General features: G+C 39.1%; 1 protein-coding gene across 1 annotated transcript in view; it reads left to right on the top strand.

The window, feature by feature from the left end:
* The window catches only part of GABRA3 (gamma-aminobutyric acid type A receptor subunit alpha3), a 236,603-nt gene that overhangs the window by 170,079 nt on the left and 45,335 nt on the right, over positions 1-21,189 (top strand). The window contains exon 6 of the mRNA XM_061136473.1: positions 14,897-14,979. Within this exon, the coding sequence (XP_060992456.1) occupies positions 14,897-14,979 (83 nt within the window). The remainder of the gene's footprint in view (positions 1-14,896; positions 14,980-21,189) is intronic.

Below are 21,189 nucleotides of genomic sequence, written 5' to 3'. Positions count from 1 at the left end.
TGCTTTTGTACTGTGGTGTTGGAAAAGACTCTTGAGAGTCCCTTGGACAGCAAGGAGATCCAACCAGCCCATGCTAAAGGAAATCAGTCCTGAATATTCATTGGAAGGACTGATGCTGAAGCTAAAACTCCAGTACTTGGCCACCTGATGCAAAGAACTGATTCATCAGAAAAGACCCTGATGCTGGGAAAGATTGAAAGCCATAGAAGAAGGGGACTATAGAGGATGAGATGGTTGGATGGCATCACCAACTCAATGGACATGAGTTTGGATCAACTCTGGGAGTTGGTGTTGGACAGGGAGGCCTGGTGTGCTGCAGTCTGTGGGGTTGCGAAGAGTCGGACATGACTGAGCGACTAAACTGAACTGAACTAAGTGCAGCACTTTCACAGCATCATCTTGTTGACACATGAAAAGCACAAATTGGATTAAGTCTAAAGAACACTCAGAATTTCTCAGGAAGTTTGGTTCTACAGCATTCCTATCATTATTTTGACCCTTAGAAACAGTATCTGGGTTCCATAGGAAAATTAAAGGACAACTTTTTAGAAATATCTGACCAAAGCTCACAAGGCTATTTTTTAGTACAATTTAGAATCAAGCCTTCCCTTGTTTCATCTTGTGATCTCAGGACAACCATAAAAATACAGGCAAAGCTCATTACCTGCTTTTTAAATTTTGAAACAATACAAAAAAGATGAACAGAGTCCAACTCAAAATAATGTCAACATTGATGAGATATTTTCCATTTTTTTCAGACATGGATATATAGGAAACTATTTCTATTAATGACATCTTACCAATTAATGAAGATATGGGTAAATATGTTCATTGTTATATTCATTATCCTATATATAAATGTATAATATATAATACAATAAGAAAGTTTCACAGATTATTTGAATAGGAGCAAAAAGTACTTATTGAATTTAGCTAGATTTTATCTCATTCAGTTGAATCATTCAACATGTTTATATGAGTACTATTATATACTTTGGGATATGTGCTGAACTACAGAGATAAGATACAGCTCATGCTCTTAATGACTTTTCGATCTAGTAGTTAAAGAAGACATATGCACAGATATCTGCACAATAATATAAAAGTCCTTAAATAGAGGCAGGTACAAAATGTGATGGGATTACAGGATAAAAAGCATCTAAAATCATGTGGAGACATCAAGGAAAGTTGTACAAAGGAAATAATGCTTATCTTATATCTTGAATCTTGAACGAAATATAGGTAACTATTAAACAGATGAGGGGCAGGTTAATATACTGAAGGATATTCCAGGCAGGGAAAATAGCATACGCAAAGGCAAGTATTTATGAATTGACACTGTGTGTCAGAAAATTCATGTCTCTTATTAGAACTTTCATTTGTTGATTCTTTCCAAAATATTTCCTAAGGGCTTAATAAGACCCAAACAGTGTTTGGGACACTAGGGATTAAAAAAAAGTGTTAGAAAGTAAAAGTGTTAGTTGCCTAGTACTGTCTGATTCTTGGCAACACCATGGACTGTAGCCCACCAGGCTCCTCTGTCTACGAGATTTCCCAGGCAAAAATACTGGAGTGGGTTGCCATTCCCTTCTCCAGGGGATCTTCCAGAACCAGGCATTGAACCTGGGTCTCCTGCATTGCAGGCAGATTCTTTACTGTCTGAGCAACCAGGAAAGCCACTAAGGATAAAGTGGTAGGCAAAAATAGATGTGGTTTCTGTTGTTATATTGTAGGGAAAAGCCAATTTTGACTCCATGTTGGAACTCTTTGTTTGACTTACTTTTCATTGCTTTTGTTATTATAATCATACATGATAACCTGCCTCAGAGAACCCTGCCCTTCTGCCTGAATATTAATTCAAAGTGCCTATGTTAAGGGAGACGTCCTAACCCTGTCCACCTGTGGATGGCTGCAAGAAAACAGAAATTAACACATTCCTTCCCTAAGGCTGCCATGTTAGGAATTATTAGCAAGATTAATGGCCTTTATACTTTGTTTCCTCACCTCCCTCCATCTCTGATGTATAAAAGAACCTGGCATCCAGACCCCAATAAGATGGTTATTCTGAGACATGAGTCTGCCATCTTGGTTAGCCAGGTCTCTGAATAAAGTCATATACCTTGTTTCAAGACCTCATCTCCAATTCTTTGGCCTGTGCTACAGCAAGCAGAGTGAGCTTGGACTTGGTAACAGTATAGCTACATTCTAGTAGATCCCTTGGAGTAAGAAATGTCTACCCAGTCCAGTATTCTTGCCTGGAGAATTCCATGGACAGAGGAGCCTGGCAGGCTACAGTCCATGGGGTTGCAAAGAGCTGGACACGACTGAGTAACTAACACTTTAACTTTAGTGGAGAAAACAAACTGTTAATGCAAGTTCATGCGCCCAAAGCAAAGTGAGACCAAACAAACTGAAACATTGGAGTTTGGAGCAGAGAAAGGTTTATTGCAATCCATGTGGTGCCGAGTTCAAGTTCACTCTGCTTGCCACACATCAGGCCAATAAGTCAGGAGATGAGGTAAGGGATAATGACTTTATTTGAAAAGTCAGCAGACCCAGAAGATGGAAGACTAATGTCTCAAAATAACCATTTTATTGGGGTCTGGATGCCATTTTTTTAAAAATAGAACACAGAGCAGGAGGAGGTGGGGAAGTAAAGTAAAACGACCATTAATCTTACAAATATCTCCTGAAATCAAAGCCTCAGGGAGTTGTTGTTTAGTTGCTAAGTTGTGTCTGACTCTTTGTGACCCCATGAACTGCAGCACGCCAGGTTTCCCTGTCCTTCATTGCCTCCCAGAGTTTGCTCAAACTCATGTCCATTGAGTTGGTGATGCCATTCCAGCCATCTCATCTTCTGTCACCTCCTTCTCCTCCTGCCCTCAATCTTCCCCAACATCAGGGTCTTTTCCAATGAGTCAGCTCTTCGCATCAGGTGGCCAAAGTATTGGAGCTTCACTTTCAGCATCAATCTTTCAGGTGAATATTCAGGGTTGATTTCCTTTAGGATTGACTGGTTTCATCTCCTTGCTGTCCAAGGGACTCTCAAGACTCCTCCAGCATCACAGTTCGAAAGCATCAATTCTTTGGTGCTCAGCCTTCTTTATGGTCTAACTCTCACATCCGTACATGACTACTGGAAAAACCTGTAGTCTGGTTTCTCTGGAACTACTGGAAAAACCATTGACTCTATGGACCTTTGTTAGCAAAGTGATGTCTCTGGTTTTTAATATACTGTCTAGGTTTGTCATAGGTTTTTTTTTTTTTTTCCCCAAGAAGCATCTTTTAATTTCATGGCTGCAATCACCGTCTGCAGTAATTTTGGAATGCCAAGAAATAAAATCTGCTACTGTTTCCACTTTTTCCCCATCTATTTGCAATGAAGTGATGGGACCAGATGCTATGATCTTGGTTTTTTGAATGTTGAGTTTTAAGTCAGCTTTTTCACTCTCCTCTTTCACCTTCATCAAGAAGCTCTTTAGGTCCTCCTGGTTTTCTGCCATTAGAGTGGTATCACCTGTGTATCTGAGGTTATTGATATTTCTCCCAGCAGTCTTAATTCCAGCTTGTGCTTCATCCAGCCCAGCATTTTGCATGATGGACTCTGCATATAAGTTAAATAAGCAGGGTGACAATATACAGTCTTGATGTACTCCTTTCCCAATTTTGAACCAGACCATTGTCCCATGTCTCATTCTAATTGCTGCTTCTTGACCTGCACACAGGTCTCTCAGGAGTCAGATAAGATGATCTGGCATTCTCATCTCTAAGAATTTTCCACAGTTTGTTGTGATCCACACAGTCAAAGGCTTTAATGTAGTTAATGAAGCAAAAGTAGATGTTTTCCTGGAATTCCCTTGCTTTCTATATGATCCAAGGGATGTTGGCAATTTGATCTCTGACTCTTCTGCCTTTTCTAAATTCAGCTTGTCCATCTGGAAGTTACTGGTTCATGTACTGTTGAAGTCTCAAGGAGTGGATTTGCTAATTTCTGTTTTCTTGCCATCATCCACAGGTGGACAGAATCAGTATGTGTCTCTGAACATAGGCCTTTTGGTTTAACATTCAGGCAAAGCGGCAAGGTTCCCTGAGGTAGGCCATTATGTATAGACAGTATCCTTTTAGTGAACAAAAGCTACTGGAAGCAAAGTTTAAAATAAAGGAAACAGATACAACTTGTAGTCAGATTTTGTTCTTCCCTGTAATACTTGCGAGGAGACAGGGTGCTCAAGCCCTCAAAAGCCTGGAGCTCACCAAAGGTTTTTGACAAAACATTTGTAAAATCCAGATGAGGGAGGGAGGTGGTGTCACAAGGGTAACTTCATCAATCCTTGCTCCAGGAGGCCAGGGGCTGTGTCCTTATGGTCATTAAGTAGTTAACTTCTTCCATTTGGAGGGAGGTTTTTCACATTTGTGAAACAGCTCAGGAAATTTGCATCAAATACTGTTCTCTAGGTACTTCAGAAAGGAGCTAAAGCAGAGGATTTGGGGGAGGGCCTGTCCCTTGGGAAGAACCCATAGCGTCCTGTTTGGTTACATTATCAAGAAGAAAGTGGTATTTTTTGACCATTTAAGAGAGGCTTATTGTCATATTCAGACCGGCATGCCATCCTTTATTCTTTGATCGTATGATTGGGTCAGTTTTGCTCATGTACTTGGGATGTTTCAATGACATTTTTTGAAAGATAAATTGTGCATGATACCTGGACTTTTCCCACCAACACACAGAAATGTTAATAATAAAGCTCTTCTCTTCTTGCTTTAGATGCAAATAGCTTGCATCTGAGTCTTCATATAGAGACTGCCTCTGAAATGGCAGGAACCATGGGAGGCATTTGGGTCACATTGTTAATTCTATAGGACTTAATGTAATGAAATCAACCAAGCATTAATAGCTTTGCTTCACACAACACTTTTTAAAAAATTATTTATTATTTTACTTTAAAATATTGTAATGTTTTTTGCCATACACTGACTTGAATCCTCCATGGGTGTACATGTGTTCCCCATCCTGAACCCCCCTCCCACCTCCCTCCCCATCCCATCCCTCTGGGTCATCCCAGTGCACCAGCCCCGAGTACCCTGTCTCATGCATAGAACCTGGACTGGCGATTCGTTTCACATATGATAATTTACATTTTTCAATGCCATTCTTCCATATCATCCCACCCTCGCCCTCTCCCACTGAGTCCAAAAGACTGTTCTGTACATCTGTGTCTCTTTTGCTGTCTCACATACAGGGTTATTGTTACCATCTTTCTAAATTCCATATATATGCATTAGTATACTGCATTGGTGTTTTTCTTTCTGGCTTGCTTCACTCTGTATAATAGGCTCCAGTTTCATCCACCTCATTAGAACTGATTCAAATGTATTCTTTGTAATGGCTGAGTAATATTCCATTGTGCACATGTACCACAGCTTTCTTATTCATTCATCTGCCGATGGACATCTAGGTTGCTTCCATGTCCTGGCTCTTATAAATAGTGCTGCGATGAACATTGGGGTGCATGTGTCTCTTTCAATTCTGGTTTCCTCGGTGTGTATGCCCAGTAGTGGGATTGCTGGGTCATATGGCAGTTCTACTTCCAGTTTTTTAAGGAATCTCCACACTGTTCTCCATAGTGGCTGTACTAGTTTGCATTCCCACCAACAGTGTAAGAGGGTTCCCTTTTCTCCACACCCTCTCCAGCATTTATTGCTTGTAGACTTTTGGATAGCAGCCATTCAGACTGGCATGAAATGGTACCTCATTGTGGTTTTGATTTGCATTTCTCTGATAATGAGTGATGCTGAGCATCTTTTCATGTGTTTGTTAGCCATCTGTATGTCTTCTTTTGAGAAATGACTGTTTAGTTCTTTGGCCCATTTTTTGATTGGGTCATTTATTTTTCTGGAATTGAGCTGCAGGAGTTGCTTGTATATTTTTGAGATTAATTCTTTGTCTGTTGCTTCGTTTGCTATTATTTTCCCCCATTCTGAAGGCAGTCTTTTCACCTTGCTTAGAGTTTTCTTTGTTGTGCAGAAGCTTTTCAGTTTAATTAGGTCCCATTTGTTTATTTTTTCTTTTCTTTCCAATATTCTGGGAGGTGGGTAATAGAGGATCCTGCTGTGGTCTATGTTGGAGAGTGTTTTGCCTATGTTTTCCTCTAGGAGTTTAATAGTTTCTGGTCTTACATTTAGATCTTTAATCCATTTTGAGTTTATTTTTGTGTATGGTGTTAGAAAGTGTTCTAGTTTCTTTCTTTTACAAGTGGTTGACCAGTTTTCCCAGCACCACTTGTTAAAGAGATTGTCTTCTCTCCATTGTATATTCTTGCCTCCTTTGTCAAAGATAAGGTGTCCATGGGTGCATGGATTTATCTCTGGGCTTTCTATTTTGTTCCATTGTTCTATTTTTCTGCCTTTGTGCCAGTACCATACTGTCTTGATGACTGTGGCTTTGTAGTAGAGACTGAAGTCAGGCAGGTTGGTTCCTCCAGTTCCACACAACCCTTTTTTGTAATGGCTTTTGCTCTAGGGGATTCCACCTATAGTTTCTTATTCATTAAGTTAGCAACTGACTCACAGAACCTCACTTAGTGTGTCTCACTCAAATGAACAGAAGTTAGAGCACAGAAGAGATATAGTGGCTCATTTTGAACTCTGAGAAAGATTACAGTGAGGTGGGAAGCAAGTAACATTATGAGTCTTCCGTTAATCACAAATTATGCCATGTATTCCATGTGGTGATATCAAACCCTACCCTCCAAGAGCTTGCATCTTAGCAGGAAAGATAGGACACATAATTTACTGTACTATAGGGCATAATGGAATTTTCAAAAAAGCCAACAATGAAGTGCTGTAAGCTAATAATGATAGCTTTCCATACAACCTGGATGTGGTGACCCAACGATGAAAGAACAGATAACCAAGGAGGGTCTTGGAATGGAGGAATGGAAAAACCAGACCTTTATCATCCTTCCCTCATCCATGTTGTAACTATTAATGGAACAGTATAACCTGTCTCCCCTCCTACCCCATAGGGAGGAGGTATTTACTTTACTCTTCCCTACCCAGTATACATGCCTCATTCAATCAGCAAATTCAATCAACAAATAAGACCCCTATCCCACTCCTTGTACCCTGGGTATAAAAGTGGACTAAGGACCCCCATTCTACATTGGTTCTCTCTTGAGCTGGCCCGCTGTTCTAACAGCATCTTCCATTCTAATAAACTTTATTTCCCTCTCATTCTGTCTCATGTCTGGAAATTATTTTAAAACCCGCACCCGGACCATGACACTGGAAGCATGGGCCCAGATATGGAAAAGCATCATAGGGAAACTAGCATTTGAGCTGGAGAGAGGGAGGGAAGAATGTATTCCCAAGAGGTCTTCTCACATTTGTTTCATTTTTGCCAGCTGCAAAAGGAAATCGGGACCTTGAAATGACAAAATTTGCCTTTATTCTCAAAGGCAAGAAGCTGAACCCCAGGCAGACTGAGTCTGTTTAAAAGATCATTCTAACACAAGGTGGATTTGCAGATCAGAAGGGTCCCTCTAGTTCCAAAGAACCCAACTATTTTAGATGCTACTGTTTTTAAACACAAATTAGCATGTTCAATGCCCAGTGAGGCCAAACAAGGGGAACGAACCATTAGGGTTTGGGGCAGAAAAAGGTTTATTGCAGAACCATGCAAAGTTTTGAGGTGGATCATGCATAAAAATCCCAAAATTCCCCATAGGAGACAGGGGACACAGAAAGGGTTTGTACCTCAGAGGACTCCACAGGGTCCTGCTTGTTTTTACTACCCCTAGAAAAATGAAGACTGTCTATTGTAGTGAAGAACTTTAGAGTAGGAATTAGGCACTCTAAGTGTGAGTCCTAACTCTGGCCCAGATCAGCAGTATAACCATGAACAAGGCATTTCTGTTCTCTAGACCTCAGTTTCTTCTTCTGGGAAAAGGGGACTGAAAATACCTGCTCTACTTATCTTGCAGAAATATTTATTAAACCAAGAAGCATTTACTGACTACGTGCCGTGTGCCAATCACTGTACTATGGATGGGATTACAATAATATATAGAGACAGTTCTCTCAAGTTTCTCATAATTCTGTGCAGAAGATAGACACATAAACATACTGATAATCCTGTGTGGTATTAAAAAATGATTAAAGAAAAAAACTTAGATGATACAAACAATTCCACTTCATGAAGTGAACAGTCTTCTTTTGAAGAACCTCAGAATGGAGTGGAAGGCAGGAAGCTTTTATAACGTAAAGAATAAATGAAGAAGAGAAAAATAGAAAATATGAGAAAGTATCTGCTTGGGTAGACCCATATAATCTACCTTGTTTAGGGTGTGAGGTGGCCCAGAGTTGGCCTGGCCATTGAAAATACTTGACTGGATATACTGTGTTTCTCTGTCAAGTAGAGCACTTATAGGAACACTAAGGTCATCTAAGTTTTTGTTTTCTGATGTAGCACCCAGGCAGCAGTGGGTCCATCTTGAGCCTAGAAAGCTGTTTCAACAACGTTAAGCACTAAACTATTTGTACAAACTGCTCTGGGATTTCTGTGAACTGCCTATAGGGCACATATGAAGTATCACAGAAGAGGTAATATTTGAGCATGAACATGAAGGAAATTGCTTCACATATGAAGAGGAAACAGTGTTTCTGGCAGGACAAAAAAGAACCCAGCAATTTGTATAAAGACTCAAAAGCATTAAAGCTTTGTTTGGCAAAATCATAAGTATTTGTAGATGGCTGGAGAGTGGGAAAAATGTATGAACATCAGAAAATGAAGATAGAACAATGCATGTGAGCTAGTTATTAAAACCTAGATGTGTTCCATATAATGGCTAAATGCAGTGGTAAAGAGGTATACTTGATATACAATATTATATAGGTTTCAGGTGTATGGATAATTCACAATTTTTAATGGTTATACTTTAAAGAGTTATAAGAATAATTATTTAAAATATTGGCTGTATTCCATGTGTTGTACAATATATTCTTGTAGCTTATTTATTTGAAGATAGTACTTTGTAACTCTTAATTCCTTACTCCTGTCTTTTCCTTTCTCCTTTCATCTACCCACCAATAATCACTAGTTAGTTCTCTGTATCTTATACTATCCAGCCCATTCCCCATAGTTTCCTCTTTGAACTCATCATCTGTTAATCTTCCCCCTTGGTCTCTCCACTACAGCCACAGTAGCCTAGTTGCTATTTTTTTTTAATACATTGGGCACCTTTCTACTTCTGGGCCTTTGCATTTGCCACTTCCTCTACTTTAATATTCTTTCTCCAGCTATTCATAAGGCTCACTCTCACTACCTTCAGGATCATTGCCTAAATGTCGCCTACTCAGTGAGATATTCCCTGAACACCCTATTGAAAATTGCAATCCCTTATCAATACTTTCTACTCACATCTTATTTTTCTTCCTGAGGCATATTGCCTTTTAATACATTATATAGTTTACTTATTTCACATGTTTGTTTGGTGTTTTCCCTCTACTCAAATGTAAGCTCTAAGAGGGAAACAACCTTGGTGTGTTTGCTGATGTACTTACATTGCTTAGAATAATACCTGGCATATAGTAGGTGATCAAAAATTATTTGTTGAGTATAACAATAACAAACTTTTAGTCAGCTCTATCCCAGACTTGGGTGATTTGAGAAATGTTCTTCCCTTCTGCTTTATCATATGTAAAATATATGAGGCCTTCCTTGGTGGCTCAGATGGTAAAGAATCTGCTTATAATGCAGGAGACCTGGGTTTGATTCCTGGGTCAGGAAGATCCCCTGGAGAAGGGAATGCCTACCCACTCCAGTATCTTGCCTGGAGAATTCCATGGACAGAAGAGCCTGGTGGGCTACAGTCCATGGGGTTGCAAAGAGTTGGACACAACTGAGCAATTAACACTTTCACACTTTCACTTTCAAAATATATGAGGGAATAAAACTGGATGCTTTCTGTAAGGGTCTTTCAGATATGAAATTCTAGGAAAGAGGCTAGATGACCACTTAAGAGGATAGGTTGAGATATTGTGCTGTTAAGGAATCATATTAAGATGCTATTTTCCTAGAACCCTAGGAATGCCTGAACCCTATCTTACTCCATCTACACTTTCTCTCTCCAAGCTCCCCATGGAAGTACATGCTTTTAGGAAAGCAAAAATCATTCATTAGTTAATTGATTCAGTGGATATGTATTGAACACTACAGTGTGCTAGGTAGTGTGCTATGCTGCTGGCATACATCAAAGAGAATCCAAGACAAAAATCCATAGCTTTACAATAAGGAGGGAAAAATGATGAGAACAAATAAATTATATGGCACGTTTTAAGTCAGGTACTATGGGAAACTCTGGGAGGTGATGATGGACAGGGAGGCCTGGCGTGCTGTAGTCCATGGGGTCACAGAGTCAGACACAACTGAGCAACTGAACTGAACTATGGGAAAAGAAAGAGCATGGTAAAGTTTACTAAGCATAGTGTGTATAGTAAACTGAGTGGAGGTCAGGGTAGGATTCATTCAGAAGATAATAATTAAGGAAAGACTTGAAAGAGGCATGACAGCATAACAAGTGCAAAGGCTATGACACAAGAGAGACACGCATGCTGGAAGAATTGCAAGGAAGCCAGGGTGACTGGAACAGAGACAGCAAGGGAAGGCAGAGTAAGAGATAAGCCATAGAGGAACAGAAGATAAGATCATGTAAGAGCCTGTAAGCCATGGCAAAGAGTTCAGCTGTTACTCTGTATAGAATGAGGAAATACTTGATGGCTATTGTGTACAGAATATAGTATACCGAGAAAGGGTAAAAGTAGAGAAACAAGTTAGGAGGCGATGGAAGCAATAAAACTTTAACTTATTACTATGGTGGAATAAAAACCAACTGTTGAGAAACAAAGATTGGGGTGACAAGGGAGCCAGGGTGCTACAAAACAGTAAAATGAGGACAGCACCTGAGGAGGGTGTGGGTATGTATATGCATGTGTGAAGGGCTTTAACACACCTCCTTCCCATCTCTTTTCCCATCTGTATCTTTCATCCCCAAAGAAAAGAATTTCCTATATTGCCTTTTACTTCCTGTTTGCTCTCTGCATGGGAATCAAAACAGGTCAAAACTTGGTTGGAACTCAGTTCCTGTAATCTGATTGTCACATTTTGAAGGGTCTTGGACCTTTTTTGAAAAGCCAGCTTAAGACTAGTTGTTCACTCGCTAAGTTGTGTCAAATTCTTTGCGACCCCGTGGGCTGCAGCATGCCAGGCTTCCCTGTCCTTCACTGTCTCCTGGAATTTGCTCAAACTCATGTCCGTTGAGTCAGTGATGCCATCTAACCATCTCATCCTCTGTTGCCCCCTTCTCCTCCTGCCCTCAATCTTTCCCAGCATCATGGTCTTTTCTAACGAGTCAGCTCTTCACATCAGGTGGCCAAAGTATTGGAGCTTCAGCTTCAGCATGTCCTTCCAATGAATATTCAGGGTTCATTTCTTTTAGGATTGACTGGTTTGATCTCTTTGCTGTCCAAGGGACTCTCAAGAGTCTTCCCCAGGACCAGTTTGAAAACATCAGTTCTTTGATGCTCAGCCTTCTTTATGGTTCAACTCTCACATCCATACTTGACTACTGGAAAAGCCATAGCTTTGATTATACAGACTTTTGGTAGCAAAGTAATGTCTCTGCTTTTTAATATGCTGTCTAGTGTATCTGTAAGTCTCATTCATCTTGTGTAACTGAAATTTAGTACTCTTTCACTAATACTTCCCAGTTCACTCCAGCTCATGGCAACCACCATTCTGTTCTCTGCTTCTGTGAATTTGACTGTTTTAGATCCCACGTATGAGTGAAATCGTACAGTATTTGTCTTTGTCCACCTTATTTCACTTAGCATGATGTCCTACAAGTTCATCAATGTTGTTGCAAATGGTAGGATTTCTTCTTTCTAAGGCTGGATAATATTCCATAGTATGTATGTATGTTTTCTTATCCACTTATCTGTTAATGGATATTTAGTTTGCTTCCATGTCTTGGCTATTGTGAATAATTTTGCAATAAAATATGGAAATGCAGATATCTCTTTGATATCTTGATTTCAATTCCTTTGGACAAAGAACCAGAAGTGGGATTGCTGGATCACGTGGTAGCTCTATTTTTAATTTTTGAGGAGCCTCTCTACTGTTTTCCATAGGGGCTGTACCAGTTTACATTCCCACTAACAGTGTAGGGGGATTCTCTTTTCTCCACATCCTCACCAACACTTGTTATATCTTATCTTTTTTGATGACAGCTGTTCTAACAGATGTGTGGTGATATCACATTGTGGTTTTAATCTGCATTTCCCTGATGAGTAGAGATGTTGAGCATCTTTTCAAGTCCCTGTTAACCATTTTGTATGTCTTCTTTGGACTAATATCTATTTGGGCAAATTAAAAATACTGTGTTAAATACTTAAAATTTATTAAGTGGGCGGATCTTATGTTAAGTGTTTTGTCACAAAATAATAATTTAGTAACATAATAATAGGGCTTCCCCTGTGGCTCAGCTGGTAAACAATCTGCCTTCAGTGTGGGAGACCTGGGTTGGGAAGATCCCCTGGAGAAGGGAAAGGCTGCCCACTCCAGTATTCTGCACTGGAAAATTCCATGGACTGTATAGTTCATGGGGTCTCAAAGAGTCGGACATGATTGAATGACTTTCACTTTCAACATAATAATAAAAGAGGGTAGAAGCAAAGTTTTGAAGCAGATGGATATTTTGTAGCATAGATTGTGGTGATGAGTATATTAGCCTGAGTTTAGTCTGGGTGCTTTCTGTTGCATGAAAAGCTTGAAGGGGTCTTAAAAGTAACAAGGAGGAGAGAAGGCATTAGGATGCATTTAAGTACCAGTGAAAAGACCACAGCATAATCTGGCTTGTGAAGTACCCTACTCCCACCAACATCTGCTTTATCATTACTTCTCTGTGCTTCAGTAGAATGTGTATAAAGTGGATGGGAATGAAAATAGGAAAGCTATTATAATTCAGTTCTGCTCCTAAACAGAAATCAGTACCTTTTGCATCTTGGCTTTGACAATCTATTTGTTGTGGTTATATTTGCCATGTCCTCAGGACAACAGGGTAGACATAAAGTAGTTTCCCTTTGGCATTACTCAAAATAGGCAGTATCTTGGAAATACTAATATAAGTGGAGAAAAGGAACACAGTTTTCTTTATTAAGCCCTCATGAAATCTTTTATGTATCCAACAGGAGCAGGCTTCTCAATGAAAGATATTTCTCTTGTATCAGATTCTATGAGTTGTGAAACTCCCTACCTATGCTTTAAGAATAAAGAGTAGATTGGTGGGATATTGCAGGTTGACTTGAGAATTGAGCTTTTGTCCAAGACACATGGGAAATTTTATAAATATTCAAGGGATTAGTTAGAGCTGCAAGGACACTTGCCATCTAGTTTTAACCTCTTACTATTTAGATAAGGAAATGGAAAATAAGAGATGGGTAAATATTTGCTAAAGGGCACACAGTTTGTTTCTGCCTTCCAGCCTAGAGTTCTTGCTAATAAACACCTGAGCATGTTTGCTTTAGTCAGCCTGCTTTGAGCAGTATCCACTGTTGCTACTGTGATCATTTATGAGGTGGTACACATTTATCAAGTTTAACAGTTAGCCAGGATAAGAGATTCTTGCCAGTTGGCCACCTAAAACTCTAAGAGGATGGCAGGGATTGAATCCAGTATAACCAGGAGGTATACAGGTTAGCTAGAAAAAGCTCATCAGAGTTAGCTGTCAAATAATTCTGAATTTTTGCTGTGCGATTCCCATTTCCACATAGCAGGTTACTTCCTAGGACAAAGAAAGTTGAGGCTCAAAATATATGAAGGAAAAAGGGGGGAAATTTGGGAATTGATTATTTAGACAGAGTAATGCCAGAGAATGAGTATGTGGGTATGGCAAGTCTTACTCAATCCAGATTTCCATTGAGGAATCCGTGAACAGTCTCTCCTACATGTTGTCCCTATTAAGAGCACATGAATCCTCATGAATCTCTGAGGTGTTTGATGTCCTCCATAAACTTTGTAAATTTTTTTCTCACCAGCTGCTGTGTGTGTATATTCATGTGCAAGTATGTGTATGTGTTCTCCAAGAATCACCTTCTTTAACAAAGCTATACCAGTTTCTATAAGCAGCAGAGCCATCTTTTGTGCTTATTATCAGGTTAAAGATATCCTTTCTACACATCCCTCCTCTCCAGTGCAGTCTCTAAAGTATTTAATTCACATAATAGCCTGCTGAGGAGAATTATTTCAGAAATAAACTGCTGGGCTTCCAAGGTGGTGCAGTGGTAAAGAATCCGCCTGCCAATGTGGGAGATGCAAGTGATGTGAATTCGATCCCTGGGTTGGGAAGATCCATTGGAGAAGGAAATGGCAACCCACTCCAGTATTCTTGCCTGGAAAATTCCATGGACAGAAGAACCTGGCAGGCTACAGTCCATGGAGTTTCAAAGAGTCAGACACAACTGAGTGACTGAGTGTATGCTCACACATGCAAATAAATTGCTATCAGGACTGAATGACTCAAAACCTGGTGTTTCCATTGCTTCTTTGGTGGGGAGGTAGCAAAGGGAGCTCAGCTAGGGCAGATAAATGAGACTTGTTTTCCTAAAGGTAGTAAGGTGGATTCATATCTGATCTAAAAATCTGAATACTGAATGCTGCTTTGAGAGGCTCTCTAGTTCAGTTAATCCATCCCTTGTGTTCATAAAATCTTAGATCTCAGTGAACCTAAACAAACAAATTTTTGGTTTTTTAGCAGTACTCCACTGCTGGTGAATGGAAACAGAGCTCCATGTTTAATACCATTCACTTTAGCTTAATTTCATATTCTGTTCTTCCTTTTAGGTTAACAATTCATGCCGAGTGCCCCATGCATTTGGAAGATTTTCCTATGGATGTGCATGCCTGCCCACTGAAGTTTGGAAGCTGTATGTATTTTCCTACTTTCTGTTTTCTGATCTCCCCCCCCCCCCGCCGCAAAATGCCATAGTTCCTATTCTATCCCTTAGTAGTTTCAAAAACTGAGACCTTTAATTTGGGCTAGTATGTAAGTGGGGAAAGGGAGTGGGATGCAGTAGTACTAACTGATCAGGAGGAGATTTAACCTTTAATAGAGTTTTCATTTTAGGAAGCAAACCTTATTTCACCATTTTAGACTAATTTTTTTTATCATTAGGTTGAAACTAACATCTGTTTCCTAAATTATCCATAAGACAAGTCAAGACAGAGCTAATATAAAGCACAATAATAGCTTCCTAGAGACAAGATCCTTCAAACAGAAGGTGTTTATATTTTCAAAATGCCTATTCTATGTGCATCCTCGTATAGTTCTATCTAAGTCTCTATAGCGAATGATAAACAGTAAGAGATGGGAAATTTTCTCCTTTTAAGAGAGTATTGCCCTTGCCAGTAGCTGTAAATCTGGCATAGAAATAAGTAGATACATAGCCTATTTTCAGATAATTAGAAAAATCAAAATTGAGTAGAATTTGATTGAGTTTCTGACTAAGAATTTCAGAGTAAGTTTAATTTGGGAGTCATCAGAGCAATAGTGGCAGACTTTATTTTTGGGGCTCCAAAATCACTGCAGATGGTGACTGCAGCCATGAAATTAAAAGACGCTTACTCCTTGGAAGGAAAGTTATGACCAACCTAGACAGCATATTAAGAAGCAGAGACATTACTTTGCCAACAACGGTCCATCTAGTCAAGGCTATGGTTTTTCCAGTAGTCATGTTTGGATGTGAGAGTTGGACTATAAAGAAAGCTGAGCACCGAAGAATTGATGCTTTTGAATTATGGTGTTGAAGAAGACTCTTGAGAGTCCCTTGGACTGCAAGGAGATCCAACCAGTCCATCCTAAAGGAAATCAGTCCTGAGTATTCATTGGAAGGACTGATGTTGAAGCTGAAACTCCAATACTTTGGCCACCTGATGCGAAGAACTGACTCATTTGAAAAGACCCTGATGCTGGGAAAGATTGAAGTCAGGAAGAAAAGGGGACAACAGAGGATGAGATGGTTGGATGGCATCACTGACTCAATGGACATGAGTTTGGGTAAACTCCAGGAGTTGATGATGGACAGGGAGGCCTGATGTGCTGCAGTCCATGGGGTTGCAAAGAGTCGGACACGATTGAGTGACTGAACTGAACTGAACTTGGAGCAATGTATCATGGTCTGTGTTTATCATCTCTAAATCATATTTATCTCTGTATTTTAATGTAGAAAGTGCATTTGAAAAGACCCAAATAATTATGTGTGACATATTTTTTTCAATCATTGTCAAATATTTACAAATTATCTCCTGTGGGCCAGGCTCTATTATAGGAGCTTGGAGTGCATCCATGAATAAAACAAAGACCCTGCCCTTGTGGAGCTTATATAGAGGAGAGAGTGATGGCAAAAGAGAAAATAAACATTAGATTAGAAAGTAAAGTATAAAGTATGTTGTAAAATGAGAAGCACCATAAGAAGACATAAAAGTACTGCAGAATAGGGTGGGGTCAATCATGTCTAGGTAGAAGACAGGCATTGCCATTGAAATTTAAAATAATCAATGTAGTCTTCTTTGAAAAAGTGACATTTGGGTAGAAAGTTTGAGGAAGCAAAAGGTTTAACAAGACAGATATTTGTGGAAATAATTCTGTAGTTATAGGGAACAGCCAGGGACAAGACCCTGAGTCAGAAATGTATCTGACTTGTTAAAGAACATCAAAGTGCCAGATGTGAGATCAAAGAGGGGGTCAGGTCATCTGCAGTCTTGATGGACAGTAAAGTGCTTTGAATTTTATTCTGAGGGAAAATGGAGTTATTGGAATATTTTGATATATTATCTGATTTTTGGTTTTTTAAGAACCATTATGTTAAAAATGTTATGACTAAGTATGAGAAAGATAGAAGCAGGGAGTCCAGTTAATAGGTTATTGCGATATTTCAGCTGAGAGATGTTGATGGCTCAGATCAGAGTGATAGTGGCATAAGTGGTAAGATTCTGATTCTGGATACATTGTGAAGGACAATCCCAAAGGATCCTCCAATGAATTAGATATATAATACCACAAGAAGAGAACTCAAGGATGACTTATAGATTTCCGTCCTAATGGATTTACTATCAAGTTAGGTAAGTATTACTTTCATTCTGTGTAGGATAGAGTTGTTTGTGAGTGAACAGAGGTCCCCTCATGAACAATTAGGAAAGTTAGAGCTGTTGAGCAATAAGGATTGATAAGACTAAAATTCTGGCAATAGGGTAAAACATCCTTTATTCTTGGTGTATGTTAGTTGCTCAGTTGTGTCTGACTCTTTGCGACCCCATAGACTGTAGCTCGCCAGGCTTCTCTGTCCATGGGATTCTCTAGGCAAGAATCCTGGAGTGGGTTACCATTCCCTTCTCCAGGTGATCTTCCCACCCCAGGCACTGAACCCAGGTCACCTGCATTGCAGGCAGATTCTTTACCATCTGAGCCACCAAGGAAACCCCTTCATTCTTGGTGGTACTTTCCAATTCTGGCTATGGATTGCAGCTTGGAATTCAAGTTTTGCCCTGACCGTAGGGCTGCTGCTGGATGATATATATAAAAAAGTAATAGAAAATGAACTTATGGTTGGCGGGGTTGCCAGGGGGAAGGGATAATTAGGGGGGTTGGGATAGACATGTACATACTACATTTAAAATGGATAATCAACAAGGGCTTCCTGTATAGCACAGGGAACTCTGCTGAATGTTACGTGGCAGCCTGGATGGGAGGGGAGTTTGTAAGAGAATGGATATGTGTATATGTATGGCTGAGCCTCTTTGCTGTCCACCTGAAGCTATCACAACATTGTTAATCAGCTATGCATGCTAATTCACTTCAGTCGTGTCCAACTCTTTGTGACCCTTTGGACTATAGCCAGCGAGGTTCCTTTGTCCATGGGATTTCCCAGGCAAGAAGACTGGAGTGACAATTGGCTATACTCCAATACAATATATAAAGTTTAAAATTTTGTTTCAAAATGACTCTCCATTAGCAGTATACATGGCTATAAACATACACTTATAATAAGCAAAATCAAGTGATCAGATCCACATATATTCCTGTGCTGATACTTGGAATTTCACCACTTTTGACTCAGTGTACCAGCATTTCCTGTTCTTGCTTTGACTTGACATTAGTAGATTTCTTTAATCCAGTAATGATTCTATATCAATTGTTAAGCTTTAATTTTTATAGGAGAATTATAATACTTTTTCCATTTTGCTTATTTCTCAACTATTTTTCTAAATATTTGATTTTCAAAATATATATATACATTTCCCAATAAATGCCAGGAAGGAAATTACACATAGAAATAATAGTAGGATAGTAGGATAGTAGTTACACTTGATGGGGTTTATGCTTGATAAGGGACACAGCTAGTGCTTCTGGGTGCTGAATATATGGAATGTAAGTCTGGTTTCAGGAAAGATATCTAGTATGTGTTAGTCGTTCAGTTATGTCCAACTCTTTGTGACCCCATGGAATGTAGCCCACTCCAGACAAGAATACTAGAGTGGGTAGCCAATCCTTCCTCCAGGGGATCTTCCCTACCCAGGGATTGTTCATGGGTCTCCTGCATTGTAGTCAGATTCTTTACAATATGAGCCAGCAGACTGGATATTTAATTGAAGTTTCATCCATTTAGATGGTATTTAAAGGCATAAGGCTGGAGGAGTTGCCTGCATGTAGATAAGAGTGTCAAAGACTATTTCCTGAATCACTATAACATTTAGAGGCTAAAGAGAAGAGAATAACTCAGTAAATGTGAAGGATAGGACAGGTGTAGTAAGAGGAAACTTAAGGGAACATACCGTCCTAGAAGCAAATTAATATATTAAGAAGGAGAGAGTGGTTTAAATTCTTAAGTGGGCAGTTAATATTGACTTTGAAAACTAATAAGGAAGCAATTCTGGAATGGTAAAGTGAGAACTTCTGAAAATCCACTCTTCCATAAAAGCAACAAGAACATTTTCAAAAGTTGTCAAAATTAACTTTCTCCAAACTCTAACCAAAGGCTCACAACAGTCTGAGGAGTGTTAGTCAAGAGAAATGGCTGATTCACATTAAGGCGAGAGAACCATGTTCTGATCCTGTTCACCCCCATACTGAAGAGGCCTTGAAGATTTCATAATCATAAAAAGGATCAATTCATCAGGAAGATATAACAATTATAAAGATGATTGTACCTAGAAACCCAAAATGCACAGAGAAAAACTGACAAGAATAGAAAAGCAAATAGACAATTCAATAGTAAAAAATAAAACTAAACATTTTATTTTAATTTTTTTATTTTATTTTTTTAATTAGTTGGAGGCTAATTACTTCACAACATTTCAGTGGGTTTTGTCATACATTGACATGAATCAGCCATGGAGTTACATGTATTCCCTATCCCGATCCCCCCTCCCACCTCCCTCTCCACCCGATTCCCCCGGGTCCTCCCAGTGCACCAGGCCCGAGCACTTGTCTCATGCATCCCACCTGGGCTGGTGATCTGTTTCACCATAGATAGTATACATGCTGTTCTTTCGAAACATCCCACCCTCACCTTCTCCCACAGAGTTCAAAAGTCTGTTCTGTATTTCTGTGTCTCTTTTTCTATTTTGTATATAGGGTTGTCGTTACCATCTTTCTAAATTCCATATATATGTGTTAGTATGCTATAATGTTCTTTATCTTTCTGGCTTACTTCACTCTGTATAATGGGCTCCAGTTTCATCCATCTCATTAGAACTGATTCAAATGAATTCTTTTTAATGGCTGAGTAATATTCCATGGTGTATATGTACCACAGCTTCCTTATCCATTCATCTGCTGATGGGCATCTAGGTTGCTTCCATGTCCTGGCTATTATAAACAGTGCTGTGATGAACATTGGGGTGCACGTATCTCTTTCAGATCTGGTTTCCTCGGTGTGTATGCCCAGAAGTGGGGTTGCTGGGTCATATGGCAGTTCTATTTCCAGTTTTTTAAGAAATCTCCACACTGTTTTCCATAGTGGCTGTACTAGTTTGCATTCCCACCAACAGTGTAAGAGGGTTCCCTTTTCTCCACACCCTCTCCAGCATTTATTGCCTGTAGACTTTTGGATAGCAGCCATCCTGACTGGCATGTAATGGTACCTCATTGTGGTTTTGATTTTCATTTCTCTAATAATGAGTGATGTTGAGCATCTTTTCATGTGTTTGTTAGCCATCTGTATATCTTCTTTGGAGAAATGTCTGTTTAGTTCTTTGGCCCATTTTTTGATTGGGTCATTTATTTTTCTGGAATTGAGCTGCAGGAGTTGCTTGTATATTTTTGAGATTAATCATTTGTCTGTTTGTTTATTTGCTATTATTTTCTCCCAATCTGAGTCCTGTCTTTTCACCTTACTTATAGTTTCCTTTGTTGTGCAAAAGCTTTTAAGTTTCATTAGGTCCCATTTGTTTATTTTTGCTTTTATTTCCAATATTCTGGGAGGTGGGTCATAGAGGATCTTGCTGTGATTTATGTAAAAAACTAAGCATTTTAATGTTCCACTTCCATAGAGCAACTAGACAGAACATCAACATAGAAATAGAAGACTTGAACATGATACAAAGCAATTAGGTCTAATTAGCATTTATATTGCACTCTACCAAATAATATCAGAACACCCATTATTCTGAAGTGCACATGGAATATTTTCTGTAGTAGACTGTATGTTAGGCCTTAAAACAAGATGCAGTCAGTTTAAAAGTACTGAAACCATATGAAGTGTGTTATCTAACCTCACTTGAATGAAATTAAAAATCAACTATGGAAGGGAATTTGGGAAATTCACAAATATGTTGAAATTAAACAGCATACTCCTAAATTAAAAAAATGTGTCAAAGAAAAAATCATAAGGGAAATTAGAAAACATTTCGAAATTAATGAAAATTATGTACAAGGTAAATACAGCTTAAAGCAGTGTTTAGAGGGAAATTTATAACTGCATCAAAAAGAAGAAAGATCTAAAATCAATAACCTGAACTTCCACCTTAAGAAACTAGAAAGAGAAGAGCAAACTAAATTCAAAAAAAGCAGATAGAAGAAAATAATAAACATTAGAGTGAAATTAAATGAAACAGAAAATAGAAAAACACTAAAGAGA

Source organism: Dama dama, chromosome X, assembly GCF_033118175.1.
Source record: "Dama dama isolate Ldn47 chromosome X, ASM3311817v1, whole genome shotgun sequence".
Taxonomy (NCBI): domain Eukaryota; kingdom Metazoa; phylum Chordata; class Mammalia; order Artiodactyla; family Cervidae; genus Dama; species Dama dama.
Note: the sequence above shows the minus strand (reverse complement) of the source record. Positions and strands in the feature narration are given on the sequence as shown.